Here is a 20,750-nt window from a genome sequence, read left to right as displayed (position 1 = left end):
TAAGTTTATAAACTTATTTTTGTAAGATTGATGTGTCGGTCAAATATTTCTTACACGCACGTATGCATATATATTATTTTAATTTAATAAATTTACACATGTTAAAGCTACACAAAATGATTAACTTGAAATTTACAGTACCATCTCAAACTATGACTCATTTTTTAAATAATGATTAACTTGAAATCTAACTAGATCCAAAGGTCCAAAGAGAAAATGCTTTCTTAAAACCGAAATTCATAAAAATATCATTGTTTACATATTGTTGATATGAAAATAAATAATAGATATTTTCTAAATACGCACATTTGATATTCTCATATTATCATTGAATGTTATGTCAATTCAAATTGGTATTTATATAAGTATTTTAATTACATAATATGTTTGATAGTATCTAAGTATTATGTTATTCACATTTCAAAAAATATTATTGCTACTCATCATCTTACACCACAATTTTACATATTTTGAAATTATTTTTTATTTTATTATTGTTAAACTGATTGACTTGTTCTACTCATCATCCATTTATAACATACTTGTTATAAGAAAAATAAATAAAAATGTGTATTGTGTGATGTGTGAGGATGATAATTAGAATTATTCTTTGTGATATCATTGCTCGTTCTGGTTGTAAACAAACCAGCAGCCCCTCGATACATCTCTCTTTCTATTTGTCACACTCCGTTCGCTCCCTCTCATTCTCCGTGAGTTTTCGCCACCAAACTTGACGCAAGCCCCATCGTCCCCTAACCATCCAACCACCTTTCCACATCAATAAATCACCGCCTCCATTGTCTCTTTCTCTGTCTTTCCCTCACTTTCTTTCTTTACCTCTCTGTTTCACATCTCTCGACTGTCGTCGCCCTTTACATGCCAAGTTGCAACACACCACCGCCCCTTACACACCAGGCTGCCGCCATACTCGATCGCCATCAGTAAGACCTCTCTCTTTCTATTGGTCTCCCTCTCCGATTTAAGCTTTGTTTACTCTTTTTCTTTGTCTGTATCCCCCTCTCTCGCTCATCTCCCAGTTTTGTGTCGTAGCCCATCCTCTCTATCCGCCTTTAACACTACGGATCAAAGTTTTAAATTTCGTACCGTACCGGCCGGTACGGCCGAAATTTTTCGTTTCGGTCGTCCGGCCGGTACAGGTACTATACCTATTCCGTATCGGCCAAAATATCAGCCGTACCGGCCGGTACAGGTCATACCGGCCTCAATTTCGGCCTGTGTTTTTTTTTTTTCATTTTTTCAAACTACAAACTTATTTTTTAACCCTCAATTCAGACTAGACTATTTATAATTTATATATATATATATATGTATTTGTATATAATTTATTTATATATAGACTATTATTTTAGAATATAATTTTTATATATATTTATATATATAATTTATTTATAGATCGACTATCCCGAAACGTTATCCCAAAACGCTATCCCGAAACGGTACCGGTACCGAAATATTTCGTTCTAGTGCCTTGACCGGTACGCTGTCCGGTACGGTATTCAAAACATTGCTACGGATACTAGTATTGGATCAAGGGTAATTTTCTCACTTATACAGTGAGAACCTCCAGAATGTGTGGGAAGAGGAAGAAGATGATAGAAGGGAGAAAATAATTGTCTATTACTTTTTTCATAAAGAAATCCATAATGCTTTCCTTATGGGTTATATTGTTCACCACAACAGTGATAATTAACCGAAACCTAACTAGTGTGGTCCCAACCAATACAAACTTGATAACTAATGGGATACAACAGGAAATAGAAATAACTGGATATTACAATAGCAAACCAATATCTGCTAATAAAAAGACAATATAATAAAGCTAAACAAGCTAATTACATCCTTAGCCACATGTCATCTCTAGATGCTCCTTAGTTGCTCAATCCAATGGTTGTGAACTGGACTAAACTTTACACTCTCCTTCCTTGACTCTTTGACCACCATTTTAGAATTCTTCATTCCCTTTCTCCGTCTTCTCTCGTACCCCTCCTTCCTCCATATCTCAATCTTCATCTCACCTCTAAATCAACCTATGACAATACCTCCCCATTAGAACACATTGCCCACAAGGTGGGGATACACCTCCTTCAACCTGTTGTACGATTCCCAAGTGGCGTTCTCAGGTCTTTGTCCCTGCCAATGGGTGAGCACTTCTACCTCTGGCCTGTTGTGATGCTTGACCATACGGCGAGCAAGGGTTTCTTCAGGTTCGAGCTTTAAGGTCTCCGTTGCGTCCACTGGTGGCAGAGTGGCTAAAGGTGCTACATTTGCTCCTAATTTCTTTTTTAACTGAGATACATGGAAGGTGGTGTGGATCTTGGACGATGGAGATAAATCCAAGCGATAGGTTATGGATCCCACCCTTTGTAACACTTGAAAAGGTTCGTAGTACCTTGGAGGAAGCTTAAGGTCTCTCCTCTGGGCCACTGATATCTACTTATAGGGCTATAAAAAAAGATAGACCCAGTTGCTGACGGTAAATTCCCTTTCTATTCTTTTCATGTCCGCATACTTCTTCATCCCTTCCTGAGCACGATGGAGATTATGTTTCACCCACTGTAAAATCTGATCTGTTGACTTAAGTTCCTCACCCACTGACTCCACTCTTACTGTGTGAGGGATATAGATAAGAAAGCAGGGAGGTGCACAGCCGTATAATGCCTTGAATGGGGACATCTTCGTGGAGGCATGGATATTGATGTTGTGCCACCATTTGGACAAGGGAATCCACTTGGACCAATCCCTTGGTCGATCTCCAGCAAAACACCGTAGGTAGTTATCTATACTTTTGTTTACTGCTTTGGATTGGCTATCTGATTGTGGGTGGTATGTTATAGAGAAAGCCATTTGTACCCCTTGGATTTTAAAAAATTCTTGCCAAAAATTACTGGTGAGAGTGGGATCACGGTCTGAGATTATGGAAAGGGGGAGGCCATGGAGTTTAAACACATGTTTAAGGAATAGTTGAGCTATAATCTTAGCTGTGTATGGGTGGGACAGGGGTGTGAAATGGATGTACTTGGTTAGGCAGTCCACGACCACACAGAGGCAATTGTAACCCTGTGATGGGGGTAGGCCTTCTATGAAATCTGTCGTTATATGAGACCAAGGTTAAGAAAAAATTGGTAGTGGTTGTAGCAGTCTTATTGGGTAGCTGGTTTCCCCCTTGACCCTTTGACATACGTCACATTCTCTAATGTGCTTTTTCACATCTACCTTGAGGCTTGGCCAATAGAATTCCTTATGAGCCCTGTGCATGATTTTATCAAAACCTGCATGTCCACCCAGAGCACTATTGTGGACTAGTTCCAACAACTTGGCCTTAAAAGTTTCATCCCCAGGTATATGTAGGCACCCTTTGTAAAATAATAAGCCCTCTTGGTGGGAATAGTGGGGGTAAGGTGCTGGATAAGAGGGTTTGTACGTGTTGGTCAGCAGCGTAGGCATTTTTGAATTCATTAACTCAGTCCACTGAAGGGAACAAAATGAGGCAGCGAGTAGCTTTTTCATAATCTATCTTCCTCAAGAGTGCATTAGCCACTTTGTTTTCCTTGCCCCTCTTGTATTCTATGACAAAATCATACCCTAATAGTTTGGTCACCCATGTTTGCTGCATGGGTATACCAACCTTCTGGTCTAGTAAATACTCCAGGCTCTCTTGGTCAGTTTTGATGATGAAGGACTGACCTAGTAAATATGGGCGCCACTTGTGACTGCTGAAACTAAGGAGAATAATTCATTTTCATAACTTGAGAGTTGTAGTGCTTTACCCTTCAGTTTTTGACTAAAAAATGTGATGGGTCTGCCTCCTTGCATGAGCATTGTACCCACTGCATCCCCGAATGCATCACACTCTATGGTGAACAGCTGTGAGAAGTCTAGTAGGGCCAGGACTAGGGGCTGTGTTACAGCCTCTTTTAACTTCTTAAAGGCCATTTTTGCTTCTGGTGTCCAAGCAAAACTGTTTTTCTTCAACATCTGTGGGAGGGGAGCTGGTATGCCTCCATTCCCTCTAATAAACCTTCTATAGTAGCCAGTTAGGCCTAGAAATCATCCCAACTCTTTGAGTGACTTGGGAAGAGGTCATTGTAACTTGGCTTGCAGCTTCTCAGGATTTATCTGAATCCCCCGGGCTGAAATCAAGTGCCTTTAATAGGTGAATTTAGTGCATCCAAATCGAAATTTAGAAAGCTTGGTAAAAAGGTGTTGTTATCTCAGTGTTTCTAGGGCAGTTCTTAGGTGCTCCACATCACTTTTACTGTAAATTAAAATATCATCAAAAAAGACTAAGATGAATTTCCTGATAAAGGGTTTAAATACCTCATTCATAAGGTTTTGAAAGGTTGAGGGCGTGTTAGTCTTTCCAAATGGCATGACGAAAAATTTGTAGTGGCCCTCGTGTGTCTGGAAAGCTGTTTTGTGAATATCGTCGAGTTTAACATGAATCTGGTGGTATCCAGATCGAAGATCCGACTTAGAAAAAATGATAGAACCATGTAATTCATCCATAAGTTCCTCTACTACGGGAATGAGAAACTTATCTTTAATGTAACCTGATTAAGGGCTCGATAATCCACGCATAAGCACAATGTTCCATCTGCTTTTCTAACCAGCAGCACGGGGGATGAGTAAGGGCTCTGACTCAGTTGAATGACCCCTGAGTTGAGCAGTTCCTTAATGATCTTCTTGATCTCATCTTTTTGGAAGTAAGGGTAGCAATAAGGCCTCACTAAAACGGTTTTAGTTTGGGGCAATAGGTTTATAGCATGGTCATCGGACCTTTGAAGGGGTAGCCCCTTAGGCTTATCAAAAACATCAGAGTAAACTTGCAGTAAATCATGTATTGGTCCCACGGTTTTACCATGGCCCTCAAGCTCTGGTTCCTCCATTAATTGTAGCACTACACCCCTAGCTTCCAACTTGGGATCCTTATGAGCAGACCCTTCATCGATTAATTGAGAAGCTGCCAGCCCCAAGTGTCGACCCTGATGAGTGAAATGCATGGTGATTGCTCAAAGTTCCAAAGTATGGAGCCTAAACTTCTAAACCACTGTATGCCCAACACCATGTCGCAGCCAGTCACAACTAGAACATGCATGTTGTTTGTAAAGGTCACCCCCTGAATGCAGAATTTGGTAGATACACATTCTCCTTCACCGGGAAGTTGCACCCACTAGCCATCCTAACTTTAACCCTGTTTGCTTGATTAAGAGATAGTTGTCCCCTTTTGACAATAGCTGGGTCTAGAAAATTGTGTGTGCTCCTTGTGTCAATGAGAATGATAGCCCATTGGGAACCTACTTTCCCTTTAACTCTCATTATATGCGGATTGAGGGAGCCTATGATGGCATGAAGTGAAATTTCTGGGTTAGCATCCACAAATATGAAGTTTAAGGCCTCGGTGACTGTTTCTTGGTTCTGTTCCACCCCATTGTCTACCTCTACACTGTCTTCCAACACCTCCTCCAAAATATACAACTTAGGTTTTTTGCACATGTGGCCTGAGTTCCATTTAGAGTTGCAATAATAACACAACCCTCGTTCCCTCCTATCTTTCATTTGAGATTGATTAATTTTATGCATTGGAAGTTAGGGCTTAACCATGGTTTTAGTTTGCTCAGCTGCAAGGGCTGAAGGGGTTTTTTAAAATCCCTGGTTCATTAGATGGTAGCATTGAGCTTCTATGATATCTTCTAGACAGTGCCACATTTTCCTCTTGAATCTTTGCTAGGTTGTAGGCTGCAATTAGGCTGTGAGGATTAAACATCCTTATAGTTAGCCGTATTTCATCCTTGAGGCCACTTAGAAAACAACTTAGTTTGTTTTCTTCAGAGAGCCCTTTCAATCTATTTAACAGATTTTCGAAATTGCCCTTGTAGTCTTCGACATTGCCTGTTTGCCGCAGCCTAGTTAATGCTTCCATCGGATCATAGTAAGCACTTGGCCCAAAATGTACTAGTAAAGCACAGACAAATGAGTCTCAATCCAAGAACATCCCCATTTCCTCCATATTTTCAAACCAAATTAGGGTCTTCCCTTCCATATGGAAGAATGCTAATCTCAGTCGATGTTGTGGTAGTATATTATGGAAGGTAAAGAAGTAGTTTACCTTGTAGATCCAACCATTGGGACCCTCTCCGTGGAAAGAAGGAAATTTCACCCTCATTGATCTGGTTAGCACATCTCCATACTGCTGCCGACGTTCTTTATGTTCATTGTAACGCCAGATGATGATTCTTCTTGACATTGACTTTGGTTTTTCTTTTGTAGCTCTAGGGTTAAGGCAACCAGCTGGTTTCCCATGTCTCTTCATAAGGCTGACATCTCAGATTCGAGGGTTCTAAACTAAAACTCGGTGCTTTTCTTTAAACCCAACATTTTTGTTTCCAGGCATTTGAATTGTGAGTCAGTGGACTTTTTCAAGACATTCAATCCTTCTTGCAATTGATTGTGGCGTATCCCTTCAGCCATATCGTTGGAATCAAGGAATGTGGCTATGGATACCACTTGTAACACTATGGATACTAGTATTGGATTAAGGGTAATTTTCTCACTTAGAGGGTGAAAACTTGTATGTGCGGGAAGAGGAAGAAGATGATAGAAGTGAGAAAATAACTATCTATTACTTGTGGGCTATATTGTTCATGACAACAGTGACAATTAATCGAAATCTGACCAGTGTGGTCCCAACCAATACAAACTTGACAACTAATGGGATACAACAGGAAATAGAAAAAACTGGACATTAAAATAGAAAACTAACATTTGTTTATAAAAGACAATACAATAAAGCTAAATAAGCTAATTACATCCTTAGCCACGTGTCATCTCCAGATGCTCCTTAATTGCTCAATCCAATGGCTGTGAACTAGACTATACTTTACACTCTCTTTCCTTGACTCTTTGACCACCATTTCAGAATTCTTCATTCCCTTTCTCCGTCTTCTCTCGTACCCCTTCTTCCTCCATTTCTCAATCTTCATCTCACCTTTAAATCAACCTGTGACACCTCTCCTCTCTTTCTGTCCGTTTCCCTCTCTGCTTTGATCTTGCCACCAAATCAAGCCGCTAAATGCCCTCCGTTCAAACCACTATGATCCAACAAGCTTCACCGCATGGAGCCCCACAGCTAACCACCCACTCCGTTCTACCGTAGCCTACTTGGACTAATTCAACCCAAGGTAAATCTCATTTTTTTTACTACAACAACTATGGTTTCTAGATTGTTAGGACTATGTTGTTTGGGTTGCGGATTTGGTTCATCTAAGATGGTTAATGGGTTTGGTGATAAATGCTAGGCCTGAAAATCTATGTGGTTGACTGATTTGGGATGTTTGCTAGTGGGTAACTGTGAAGATGGAGTTCTATTGAAGTGGAGTGTATTGGGCGTGATTTTGTGGTCAATTTGACATGATGAAAGGGTAAGGTTTGTATGTGTAAGTGAAGGTCAGTTTTTGCATAGTTTTATCCAGCTAAATATTTTTGGAAACAAGAGGTTTTGGTTCGTACAATGGTTATATATTACCTTTGTGGTTAAGTGAAGGTACTAAGAGAAGAAATAGGATTTGATTGTTGGTTTTACCGAATTCAAGTCATAGGTGGATTGGTCTTTACGTGCATTTAATGTATTCAAGCCCACACCCTAATTGGTAGATCGGGTTCACTAACAAGTGAACCGGTTTTGCACCTAAGCCCCGAAGCCCTCAGTGAGATTTCTGTTGTACGATTTCTTCTTCTTCAGATTTCTTTTTTACTGCGATTTCCATTTCTTCTTCTACACTATGATTTCTTCTTCTACTGCATTGATATTTCTTCTTCTTCTTTGCGATTTCGATGCCAACTTCTCACCGCTCAATCCACCAATGCGAAGTCCTTAGATTTACAGGAGGGTAATGTATCATTTCTTGAAAATGATCTTCTGAACAAACAATCTCATGAACAGTAAGAGAAGGCACATTCCATTGCCCACCATTCTCTGAGACATTGACATCCACCTTCTTAAGAGAAGGAATCCCATCAACACTGTCATGATTTTTGTTCTGTTCCTCTAGGGGTTTGCCAACCTTTATATCTTCTGGAAGTGGAGTAATCATTGCCAAGTGAATTGCAAAAAGAAGATGTATAATAGAAAAAGAGAAACTCGTATGAACCATTGGTGTAATGAGGGTAAACTGTTTTTTCTGTGGTTTGGTTTCCAGCTCCATCTCCACTGCTCCCATTTCTGTAACACGTGGCTCAGAGTTTTCCATCTCTAAACTACTAGGGTCTTGGTCCAGTTTCCTTTTTCCTTTCTTCTTCAAAGGAGTGGAATCATCAACTTGCCATGGATCATCAGGCTGTAGATCATCGTTTTCATCTCTATCATCCATGTTTATTATATCCTCATTTCCTGCAAATGGGGTTGTTTCTCCAAAACGCACGTTTGGAAGGAAAAAAAACTAATTTCCACATCATGTTTGGGATTTGCAATGATGAACAATTGCTGATTTGCAGAATATTTTATTTAAAAAAGACAATGCTCAGTTCTGTTAACTCAGGATGGCTTTAATTATGTTTAGGTGACTATTGATATTCGCTTGAAAATTCAGTGATGTTAAAAAGTCCATGTTAGCAGTGCTTCTATGTTAGATTTTGCCTAAACTCGAACTGGGGTTGATTTTATGAGAAACTAACATATTTTGTTATAAAAACAATATTGGTCATTTTTCTGCATTACCCTTTGTATCCAAAAAAGAAAAAAAAAATATTTTTCTATCATTACTGGTGTTTGGTACTTTGTTCTCGACTATATAAAAAGAGTAAATATGAAATCTCAAAATTTGTATATATGATTATATGATATTTATCTTTTTAGTCCTCTGTTATGATATGATATGTTAAAATGATGATGCTTTTTCTTTTTTCTAGATGTTTAGAAATCATTTTAAAATTTTTAATAAATTTTTTTATGGTGGGTGTATTAATTTATGGATTTGGTGTATTTTTTATAATTATAAATTACCTCTCAAAATTTATTTTAAAAATATTAATTTTGTAAGATATATTTATGAAGATTTTTTATGGAGGGTGTACCTTATAGTTTTTTAATATTTTGAGAAATGAATTACTAAGAGAAAATCTATTTATAAGCCTTATTTTTTACATTCCCAACATATTGCTGATGTGGATACTCTTCACATCAGTCTTGCTAAAAAATAGTTGGTGTTTTGGATTTTTTAAAAGAAAAATGATACTTTTCCTGTTGGGATTTTTAATTTCTTTTTTAATTTTTTTTATTTAATGATTAAGGAAATGTTTTTTTTAATAATATTGTAAGTTTTTTATTTTTTAAAAAAATATTTAAAATGTGAAAAAAAAGTAAAAAATCGCTTTAAACGAGTGAGAACGAGTTGGCTTCTGATCGTTTGAATTCGAAGATGAGTTGAGATGGGTTGTGAATAGTAGTGAGATTTGTGAGTTAAAGTTAATGAATAGTAGTGAGATGAATTAAGATGGCTTGCGAATACAAACTTTATTTAGTAACAAAGTTTTGAAAATTGTACCGAATGACCGGTAACAATAACCGGCACGAGATAGAGTTGTGTCGTACTAGGTCAAATGCCAGTTGTTTCAGGGTGTTTCGGTCAATACCGACTCGTTTTCGACATTTTGGTCGGTATGTTGATTTCGGTCCGGTGGCTGGTTTGGATGGTGAGATAAAATAAGATAATTTTAGATGAAAGTTGAAAGTTGAATAAAATATTATAGAATATTTTTTTAATATTATTATTGTTTTAAAATTTGAAAAAATTGAATTGAGATTTGAAAAAAATGAATTGAGATTTGAAAAAATTGAATCGAGATTTAAAGAAGTTGAATTGTTTATTATATGTTATATGAAAATTTGATAAAGTTGTAATGATGAGATGAGATAAGATGAAATACTCTTTGAATCCAAAGTACTAGGCTACAACCCAGCAATGAAGGCATGCCACCTAGCACAAATTTATTTTTTTATTTTTTCTTTCTTTTTCTTTTCATATTTTTTTAACATATTTAAATATTTTTAAAATATAAAACAATATACTAATATATTAAAAATCATTTCTTTAATTATTAAATAAAAAAATAAATTAAAATATATAAGCGTTAGGGACAAACTCAGGCGGAATTGCATTTCTCGAATCCGAATAGGGGCTGGACGATTTTGTAATTACTGGGAAAGGTCAGGGGTTTTTTCGTAAAAATAACATTTGATGCAGGTTTTTTTTTTTTTTTCCTCTCGTTTTCGTTGACGGGAGCAGACTAGCAGAGGAGAAATTTCTCCTTCAGTGAATCGGCCCTCTCCTCTGTCCTCTGCATATCGCCGCCGGCACCCTGAGTCCCACACGGCCAGACCCCAATCGGCAATCACCCACCCCACCCCACACCTTTCCCGGTTTCCCCTTCTTCTCCGTTTCTCCCTAGCGCCGCCCAGAGTCCAGACCGAAATCGAGGAAACCTCTCCACGCCCTCGCCCTCGCCCTCGCCCTCGCCCTCGCCCTCGCCTCCTTCGGCTCTTGTCGGTCTTGCAACTTGCTCCTCCGTCGCAGGTAGACGCCCAACTCCCAGACCCCACGTTCTTAGTTTTCTTGAAGCTTGATGATGATGTTTATTTTTGTTGTAAATAACCTATATTTGTATGTGTATTCTGGTCATTCTATGCTCAAAGGCTTGAATCAAAAGGGTTAATTGGGGAGGTTTCTAAAATCTAAACAAACTTCACTTTGTTTTGTGTATGCTCATTGCTCAGTGTTTAGAACATTAGGTCCTTAGGATAAAGAAGCTTTGTGTGCGGCTATCACTATCAGGCCTACTACATTACTCGATACATGCATGTTTTTCTTGTTTTGTGTCGGTTATCTCAAGTTATTCTTGGTAAAGATTAAAGAATGTTCGAATTTATAATGTCAAAGTTGATTTCGAGGCTTTTAAGGAATTAGAAGTTTGAGGTTAAGTTTATGCACTGATGTCAATGACACTAACTGGTCTGAACTCTGAAGCCCCCTTTTTTGGCTCAAAACATAATGGTTGAACTCTCTTTGAGGTTGAGCTCGTTTGAGTTCAGACGTGAAAGTTGTTCCATTGTACTTTTTGAGAGTATTAAACATGCACAGCCTGAAGTTTCTTCTATAGAAAATATGTCATTACTTAATAAAACTGTATGAGAATAATAGTTTTATTAGAGTAAGTGTTGAATGAGTGCATATGTCAGTAATGCAATGAGCTCCTCCTCTGCTGCTGCTGCTGCTTCATCAACTTCTTCTCAACTCGCTTCCTCCAAAGACGAATTTTTCTGGGGCTGCCTTTTCGTCGCAATCGGCTCTGTCTTCTTTGTCGGTTTTCTCTTTGCAGCTGTTGTGTCCAAGCTCCTTCCCCCGTCCAATAACGCCCTGATCTCCGCCATTCAAAATGACTGGTAAACAATTTATTCCTACGATTTGATCTTTCTTTCTCCTCTCCTTACATTCTATAAGGTCTAGCTATTAGGCACAAATTACAGGTTTTCTTAGATCGGTATGTATTTCTTGGCGTCTAGTTTGCTTTCTTTTTTTTCGATTACCATTTCTTAAAATCCGATGGTTTTGAAGTTTCTAAAAGTTCTTGCTGCATTTTGTTTATGCCATTCTGGGTTTCATAATTTTGCTGCATTTTGTTGTGTTGAATTACCTATGTAACACTTCAATTATTGGGTCTATTAAACTTTTTTGGCATTTATATTTGCTGGAGTTTTATTTTCTTTTTGTTCATGCTTTGATAGGTATTACTGCTTCTTAGTGCCTCTGACTCTCCCTATCCTTGTGGTTGCTGTATATTTTCATTGGCTCAGTATGAAATTGTTCAAGCACGCGTGATTTTTGCTTGAAGCCATCAGGTCTGAAATCTCTCTGCTTATTACTATTTTTTGAAGAACAAGAAACTAAAATTATGTCTACTTATTTCCTTCACAAAGTACGCAACATTTAATTTCATACTCATTGATATTTACATCTAATTCAGGATTTATTCCTCCGCCTTATGATCCTATTATGTTGTGGTGATGGGCTTCCTGAACGAATCTTATATTTCTGCAATTGTGCTTCTCAACTTAAAGTTTGGTAGATGACAAAGTTCTTACCGTCTGGGAGTATTCCAAGAGAAATATGAACTCATTATGACTAAAGAAAAGATCAATTACTGTCATTATGGCGTCTAGCTCACTTCCCAATTTAGAGTGTTATAAGTTTCCTTTAAGGTTTCATTGTAGACATGAATGATGCATCTAGTGTTGCATAATTCTCATACAATTTCTCAAGTTCATTTAAGTTCTAGTATATATTTACTGTACTTCAGGGAGTTCGACCTCTTCTGTATAAGATGCCATGCTGTCTCTTTTGCATGTATGAGAGGTCCCAAACATTTTAGCAGACGAATCTTATTTCTAAACTTTCCTTTCCTGGGCACATTAACATTGCAAAAGGAGGATTTGAAGTTCGATGATTCGATCCCTTGACAATAGAAGCATAGATATCCTGATTATGAAGGCATTCAAAAGAATAATTGCAAAACAATTTGTTCTGCACAGTAGCTAGATGGCATTACATATAAGTGAATCAAGTGATTGTTAAGCGCGTGAGTTTCTTGCTTGCAAAAGCAGATGTAAAAATTGTTTAGTAGATTTGGGCAATAATTCTGCTTGTAGAGCAGTTGATTGTTCTATGTTCAAATTTCCACCAGAAAGCCTTCAATGAGTAATGTACTGTTGGACCGGAGTGCTGAAGGGCCGAAGGCAATGAGACTGAATGAGAGAGACTGAAAGAGAACACAGCAATGAAGTACATTAGGAGAGACCGGTGTAAGAATATCCCAAAATCAATTCTGAAATGCTGCGCTTGGGGGGGGGGGGGGGGGGGGTGAATTTTCCAGAGGGGGGGGGGGGGTGAATTTTCCAGAAGGCTGTATGGATTTGTATATCTGTATTTTTTGGCAAGGGTTTAGAAGTTTCCTTATTGAACAAAGTTGAATGGTCCTTGAACCTCTGGACAGGCCTAATGTTTGTAAACCATTAACTATGTTAGTCATGAACAATGTGCCAAAAGGCTGATATTTCCTAAGATCTGAGTTTCATGGTATTTCTAAATGCCAATTGTTTAATGTAATGGATATTCACATGTTCCGCTTGAAAACATTGACCAACACTAGTCTCAATGATGTGCAAGTTTCATCATTGTGGATACAAAGGTATATTATATTAATTAATTAATCAAATCTAGTGGTTTAATGTGGTACGTAAGATTATATGTGATATAGAAAAGCAGCAATCAACGAGTAATTTCCGGATCCAAAAGACAATAAAACAAAACATGAGAAGTGGTTTTGAAGTACGCAAGCAAGGTGCTTTTTTTTTTTTAAATGCTGGTGTCTGGATATGGACATGGTTCTCTTTCAAAATAAAACACAGGAGTTACACACTCGTTAATTTCGAATGCATCTCTATAACGTGACATTTTATTTTATTTATAAAACATACTGCATTCATTAATAATGGACATTATAACTTTGACGTAAAACATACATAACAAATTAATTACAACATTAATAGCTCTACAGTATACAACTGTGATTGACATAGTCTAGTCTATGCTGCAAACTTCTACAGACCTGTCTGAGAGATAGCATAACTCTATCCAAGGAAGAGTTTATAAACTCCATACTCTGTCTAAGACGGAGTAGAGGACACACTCTATGGACAAAAGTCTAAGAGACTGCGTTTTTTGTTTTTATTTTTCTAAAACAAAAGACATAATAGAAATTAAAGATACGTGAAAAAAATGAATTACTTCTTGGAAAGACATATAATCGCATTTTCAATCTTGGAGGAGAAAAAAACAAACAAAGTGACTGTGATGGTGTGTGAGAGCCATGCGCCACCATGAGAGTATGACGGTCAGTTAGATCTGAAGTAATCGGTGGTCTTGGTCTCAAAAAAACTGCACGTGGCGGCAGAAGAGCACCCATAGTGATGGCACGTGTATTTCACGTGTCCACTTTGGACCATGCATGTGACTCAATTCGGCAAAATCCTTCGCCTGTCTGAAGGAGCGGCGACTTGAGAAACCTGCGATAGGGCACGTGATAGTCGCCGAATGTTGGAAAATAGCAAATTGACATTCCGTCATACTTAGCCCTAAAAAAACAACAAAAAAAGAAAATAAAATAAGAAAACTAGAGAGAAGATGGAGGAATGATGAAGGAGGAAGGGTGCTCCCTCTGTGCATGTTTTGATTTAATGGTGATTTTTGGAGAGAATGAGGTCTCTTTAAAACTCCTATAACCTGACATTTCAAAGAATAATCCCACCTTCTTAAAATTTTATTTACTTACCTTCTTCCTTCCCATTGCTTTCTTCGCCTTCGTGGATATGTTTCAACACTAAACAATCAGATTCATATGATGGAAACCGATGCAATGAAAATAGTGTTCAAAGCACCTGTTGGAACAATTGCAACAGTTCGTTAAAATATATTCAATATTTATGCAATGAATTGAAATATTGAGATAGTAAAATCCGAACCATTTAAATTGAAATTAATTATTTTTAATGGAACCATTCATTTTGAGGTCAGAAAACACATGCTAGCTGCTGCTGTACAATCCATCTTTTGTATTCTTCTTATCCGAAAAGATAAAAGAGGAGACAAAATTATTGGGCATCCCGAAATTTTTTTCTTTTTAATTGAGGACTGCATTAAAACAAAATTAAAAATATTATGGCTAGTTTGTTTTCGTGATGAAATGAGATGTGTTGTAATTAAAATTAAAAATTAAATAAAATATTATTAAAATATATTTTTTAATATTATTTTTATTTTAAGATTTAAAAAAATTAAATTATTTATTTTATTTTGTATAAAAATTTAAAATAGTTATAATGATTATATAAGATGCGTTAAAATAAGTTATGAAAATAAATCAAATCTTAAAGTTGAGGGATTTTAATAAAAATCTCAAGAAATGATATTTAAAATCTCAAGCTTGTAAATTCATCTCACTATTTTCAAAAAAATAAATAAATATAAAATTTTTAATTTTTTTTAATAATAAACGTGACCTTTAAAAAAAGAATACGTGAAACTTACAATAGAATAACATTACTCTTGCATGATATATTTTTACCCATTGGATAAAAATAAAAATAAAAGTAAAAGAAAACAGTGAAAATTGAACGGTAATGACATCCATGAAGATTTGGCCTATTCGTCTGAAATTTACTAAACAGCAGAAAAATAAGCTCTACTGCTGCTGGTGCATGCTTAACTACCTCAATTCAAACAGGCCTAGTAATTTATGTCAGACACCTCCTTCCCTCTCTCTTTTGGTTCGACATCACCAAACTCAGAGCTCATTCATGGGAGTAGGGCCTCGGTTGTGCTAACATATCCCCCCACCAACCCAAGGTGGCTGGACACCCTTTACGGTGGCAGTTGCCTATTTATTTTTCATTTATAAATACAATTTAGTATGAATGAGTAAAAAACCTGGTTGAAGACAAACTCTTTCCCATTCAGAGATCTGAATCTACTCTCCAGTTACCCTTGTTTTGTCCAATTCCGTAAAGACAAACCCCTTAAAAATATGAGAGAGAAAGTATGGAGAGAGAGAGTTTTCACTCTCCCAACTCCCAAGGCTGCTGCTGCAGCAGCAGCTTATGCGCTGCCACCAAAAGTTGTGGTTCTAGGTTCAAAGAGAGGAGCAGCAGCATCAGTGCATAACCAGGGCACCTGTAAATTGATCTTTAACCTCAAAAGTTTAATCCCTACAAGTCCACTGGCTACTATTTCTTTTTCATGGTCGTGACGACAGAGAAAGACCCACCCTTCTTTGTACATTTGCTTCTCGCTTCCGCTTCGTTTGAATGATTAAATCATTTCAATTTCTCCCAACTTATCATTATAATTTTTTTAAATTTTAATATAAAATATAATAAATAATTTAATTTTTTTAAATTTTAAAATAATAATAATATTAAAAAATAATAATTTATTATTTTCACTCAATTCAACACAATTCATTTCAACAACCAAACCAATCCATGCCACCACCATTATATTACTAAGATATTCATCCACCCATTATTGTTCTCTTTGACAAAAGTCCACACTAAATTCATTCTTCCTACTGTTTCTCCAGCTCCAAGTAGTTTTTAGGGAGTTGAGTGTTTTCTGCCATGGATACATCTGAAGCAACTAAGGTGGTTTTCTCAAGGATCCAAACTTTGGACCCAGCAAATGCCTCAAAGATCATGGGGTACCTTTTCTTGCAAGATCATGGTGAGAAGGAGATGATACGCTTAGCCTTTGGACCAGACACCAATCTTCATAATCTCATCCTCAAAGCCAAAACCCACTTGGGACTCCCCTCAAACCCTACCTCTTCACCCTCCTCTCCTTCGCCCTTCAACCCAATCTCAAGGTCAAGAAACACATCGAATAACTTTGACATCCCAAACCCATCTTCCTCTTCAGCAAACCCTTGGCATCGCACTGGCTTTTGCACTCCTCTCTCTTACGCCAGTGTTGTTAAAGAAACCAGTGATATTGGTACTCCCGGCTCATTTTTATCTTCTGCATTGCCGTATAGTTCTACTGACCTCATTGATGATTACCAGCTTCAAGACCATCTTGCTTTCGTCAACGATTCCAAGATCGATGATTTGCTCGATCGGCGGCTAGGGGTAACCGGGAGTCCAAGCGCTAATGCTGAACCCTTGTTGCACGCGCGAAGCTACTTGTCTTCAGGCGTGTCTTCTGGGTCCGAAGATGCAAGCTCTGGGCTTGGATGGAAGCCATGCTTGTATTTCGCCAGAGGGTGTTGTAAAAATGGCAGCAGTTGCCGGTTTCTCCATACTGATTCCTTGGATGCTACTGCTATTGTTGGTTCTCCGAGCAAATTCAATGAGTTAGAACAAGAGTTCCTCATCAGATCAAAAGCCGTTCACCAACAAAAGCGGGCCACGGCTTCGCAGTTCATGGCTGGAGCTTCTTTCCCTTACAATAAGTGCCTGAGTTTTCTATTGCAGCAACAAAATGATGTCCAGAGGCATGTACTGTTCAAATACGACTTTGTAATATTGGAGTCTGAACTCTTTACTTTCTCACACGCAGAGTGCAATTAGTTACTCATTTTGAATGGGGTTTTTGTGTTCTGTGTGTGTCATGAACTTATTTTCCAGTTTCCATATCGTAGTACCATACATTGCAAATTACAAGTTACGGTTTAATGATGCTGGGCTTTACTCTATCGTGACATGGTGATGATACTACAGATCGGCCGCAGCATCAGCATTTATGGAGGATGAGCTTCACCAGTTTGGGCGCTACCGGCCTGAAAAGAATGATTTTTCGTCCATGGGACTGGGAGGAATGGCGCATCCTGGCTCGAGACAGATTTACTTGACATTCCCAGCTGATAGTGCTTTCAGAGAGGAAGATGTTTCCAACTACTTCAAGTAAATCATTTCATTAGGTTGTTTGAATCTTGGCAAATCAAGTTTTGAATGAAGGAATAGTAGTTATAAACACAGTGAATTGTTTCGTTTTGAAGCATTTATGGACCTGTGCAAGATGTGAGGATTCCATACCAACAGAAGCGAATGTTTGGATTTGTTACATTTGTCTATGCGGAGACGGTGAAGATCATTTTGGCGAAAGGGAATCCTCATTTTGTTTGTGATTCCCGTGTTCTTGTTAAGCCTTATAAGGAGAAGGGAAAGATACCGGACAAGTATAATATGCGCATATTCTCCATTTTATTTTCTTGTTTTATGTGCTGCTTGCGTTCCTAAATTGATGTTTTTGTTGTCAATCGATCCTAATATTTTAGGAAGCAGCAGCAACATTTGGAGAGGGGAGAGTATCCATTGTGCTCAACTCCATCAGGGCTTGATTCTAGAGAGCCTATTGATCTTCACTTTGGTAAGCAAATCAACAAGCAAGCAAGATCCTTTTTTCAATGTCATTATTTTTTTCGCTATTTTTATGAAGTTGTGTTCATTAGAACCAGGAGCAAGAACGTTTTATGATACCCAAGAGATGTTGAGAAGGAAACTTGAGGAACAGGCTGAGTTGCAGCAAGCCTTTGAACTACAAGGAAGAAGACTCATGAATCTGCAACTTGAAGACTTGAAGAGTCATCGCTATTATACTCATCAAAATTTATCTGTTGGGTCCACCATTCCCTCACCAACTCTCAGTCCCAACAATCAAATCCCCATTCTTCCACCTGATGGCATTAATCAAAAAGTCCCTACAGGTTGATTCATCAATTGATGTTGTTTAACATTGAAATAGTATTCATACTGCAAAAATGTTGAAGATTCATTGCATGTGTTTTATTTTTAATTGGTTGCTTCAGAGAAAGGTGACAACCCGGGTATAGCCACTTCCCAAACTAGTTCTGCTGCGGGTGCTGATCCGGAGTTGCAACAGGAAGTGAATCTGACTTGCAGTCGTGGCACTGTTGATAGCATGGACGAGGAGGATAGATCACATCCTAAAGAAAGCGACCTTCCTGAAAGGTATGAAACTAAGATTTCGGATGTGAAGAAAGTTTGCCCACAATGGCGATGAACCAGGATTTTGGTCAACCGGGCTGCTTTTCTGTTCTTGTTTAACTAATGTTAACTTCAGTAGACTTCTTCAGTTTGGTGAAATCGTTATTTTAGGTTCTTTCTTATGACATTTTCTTTCATTTTAATTTTATTTATGTTCTGCTTTTGTGTTGAGCAGCTTAGAGCACTCTTCCCCCTGAACATGGCTTCTCTGAAAAATGTTTACTCCAAATGTCCAGGTCCTGCCAACACACCACCACAATTTCATTGTTGTGAACCTAATTAAGCTCTTCAAGCTTATTGTTTTGATTATTTTCAGGTATCCTTCTGGGCATGGAATGTAGTTGACATCATGAACATGGCCAGCAAGGTTTTGATTATGCTAGGTTGGAGATTATCCATCTTTTAGATCTTGGATCCCATAATTCCTTACGTTTAACTCACTGAGTTTTTAGTCAAACTAATCTGTAATTTCTTTTGCTTTATGTTTTTACATGCAGAAAGGTTTAGAAGCACAAATGAAAGAAGAAAAATCCTCTAACCGCTTACAGCCAGCAATCATACCTACCATCAAAGAAATTTGTAGACAAGATCTCAGGATATCTATCACCATCATCAACAACAATATTAGAGATACTACTTAGAATGAATATATATGTATAAACCCATACGTAAAAAGGACAGATGCACTGATTTATGGGAGTGGGGTCTCTATCTTTCCTTGCTTTATGCCCTGTCTCTACAGGTGTGTGTGCTGTACCACTCAGCATTAATGGAAGAAAGGCTAGCTTGTAACATGCAAGCATGGATGATCCTGCAAGTATTGCTATTATATTGCTATTTCTACATTTCTTTCTTTTTTAGAAATCTTTGGTTCTCAGAAAGATCTGATGAAAGTAAAGTTCACAAATGATAGCGTTGCTTACTGTAACATATCCGACTGCAAAGTTCTCTTTAATATAAAGTTTATCTAATGAATCTTAGTTTGTAGATTTATTTATTTTTTTAGATATTTTGGAAACTTATATTTTTTTCACTAACCTTATAGGACACTCTCATTGGATTAGCTAAAATTAAAAGACATTTTTTAAGAATGTAAGAGAAATTTAACTTTTAACTATTTCATTCATATAAATTTCTACATTAGAATAGTTATTTCTTCATTATATAATAATAAAATAATATAAGATGAATTTGATTTTAATTATTCACGTCAAGTTTTCGCATTAGATTATATATTTATTAATTATATAGTAATGAATAATTAATAATTTTTAAAATAATTAATTTTTTTAATTATTAATTTATTTTATTTTATCATATTTTACTATTCTACCTATTATATATTAATTAATAATTATATTCTTATTAAATTAATATATTACTAACTCAAATTAATACATTAATTGTGATAAAATATGTGATAGAAAGAAAGAGAGAGAGAAATAATTAATAAAATATATATTTAATGTATGTACAGTAATTTTTAAATTTAAAAATATTTTTAAAAGTTACTGTAGCTAAATTCAATTCCTAACTAATCTATTATGAGTATATTTTACTCTATAATAATTAAATACTCAATAAATTTTAACTTTGAGCTAATCAGACTGATCTTACCAGTGAGTGAAGGAAAACCTGAGAGGAATCAAGTGTTCAAGTTGCGGAATTATGCTGAATTTTGTACGGAAACTGTAGTGGAAGCTAAACAACTACAATGATTTGGAAGCGTCGAAAGGGTAAAGGTGTGGCATCGAATGAAGTGGATAAAAGCTGTGTCTGTGTCACTTTTTTCAACTATTATTGTCCTTGTTACCTCAGCATTTTCCATCCATTAGATTATGAAACAGCCACATCAGAAAAATAAATAAAAATAAAACTGATGGAAAATATTAGTAGAAGAAAAGAAAGGGGTTGTTCTTTCATGTGATTAAAGGTCACTTTAGGGGACTTTTTGGTCTCATTTTATGGTTTCTTTTAGGTGGACATGAAGGGATAAGGGACCAGGGCCACAATGTCACATGGTTTCTGACATCATATATGAATGGTATTTGGCATTCCTTTCACTTTCAGAAGTTCACCTTGTTTAAATAATACGAACATTACTGGAAAAGTAATATCTTAC

The 20,750-nt window shown here is 37.0% G+C and overlaps 1 protein-coding gene and 1 long non-coding RNA gene across 3 annotated transcripts; both read left to right on the top strand.

Annotated features, from left to right (window-relative positions):
• Nucleotides 1-10,269: 10,269 nt before the first annotated feature.
• LOC121241228 lies at nucleotides 10,270-20,069 on the top strand. The gene is made up of 5 exons (XR_005935686.1): nucleotides 10,270-10,589; nucleotides 11,252-11,455; nucleotides 11,798-11,911; nucleotides 12,370-12,639; nucleotides 20,057-20,069. It is a non-coding gene; the product is annotated as an uncharacterized LOC121241228 (long non-coding RNA).
• On the top strand, nucleotides 16,103-19,473 carry LOC121241227 (zinc finger CCCH domain-containing protein 22-like). 2 transcript variants are annotated; one of them, XM_041138914.1, is made up of 9 exons: nucleotides 16,103-17,115; nucleotides 17,342-17,524; nucleotides 17,620-17,799; nucleotides 17,899-17,990; nucleotides 18,079-18,327; nucleotides 18,430-18,592; nucleotides 18,804-18,864; nucleotides 18,945-19,011; nucleotides 19,126-19,473. In XM_041138914.1, exons 1-7 carry the CDS (start codon nucleotides 16,244-16,246, stop codon nucleotides 18,823-18,825), a joined length of 1,761 nt encoding a protein of 586 aa, XP_040994848.1. In that variant the 5' UTR covers nucleotides 16,103-16,243; the 3' UTR covers nucleotides 18,826-18,864; nucleotides 18,945-19,011; nucleotides 19,126-19,473. The 2 variants fall into 2 exon arrangements, with proteins under 2 accessions (XP_040994848.1, XP_040994847.1); XM_041138913.1 differs by having other exon boundaries at nucleotides 18,073-18,327.
• Nucleotides 20,070-20,750: the final 681 nt, after the last annotated feature.

Source organism: Juglans microcarpa x Juglans regia, chromosome 7S (genome assembly GCF_004785595.1).
Source record: "Juglans microcarpa x Juglans regia isolate MS1-56 chromosome 7S, Jm3101_v1.0, whole genome shotgun sequence".
Lineage (NCBI taxonomy): Eukaryota > Viridiplantae > Streptophyta > Magnoliopsida > Fagales > Juglandaceae > Juglans > Juglans microcarpa x Juglans regia.
This window is presented reverse-complemented; position numbering and strand designations above follow the sequence as displayed.

Excerpts from the sequence above, each read along its gene's own strand:
- LOC121241227 (XM_041138913.1), top strand. The coding sequence starts at position 16,244 with ATGGATACATCTGAAGCAACTAAGGTGGTTTTCTCAAGGATCCAAACT. Across the intron at positions 17,991-18,072 it reads GCCTATTGATCTTCACTTTG|AACCAGGAGCAAGAACGTTT; the intron begins GTAAGCAAATCA and ends TGTGTTCATTAG. Across the intron at positions 18,593-18,803 it reads GAAAGCGACCTTCCTGAAAG|CTTAGAGCACTCTTCCCCCT; the intron begins GTATGAAACTAA and ends TGTGTTGAGCAG.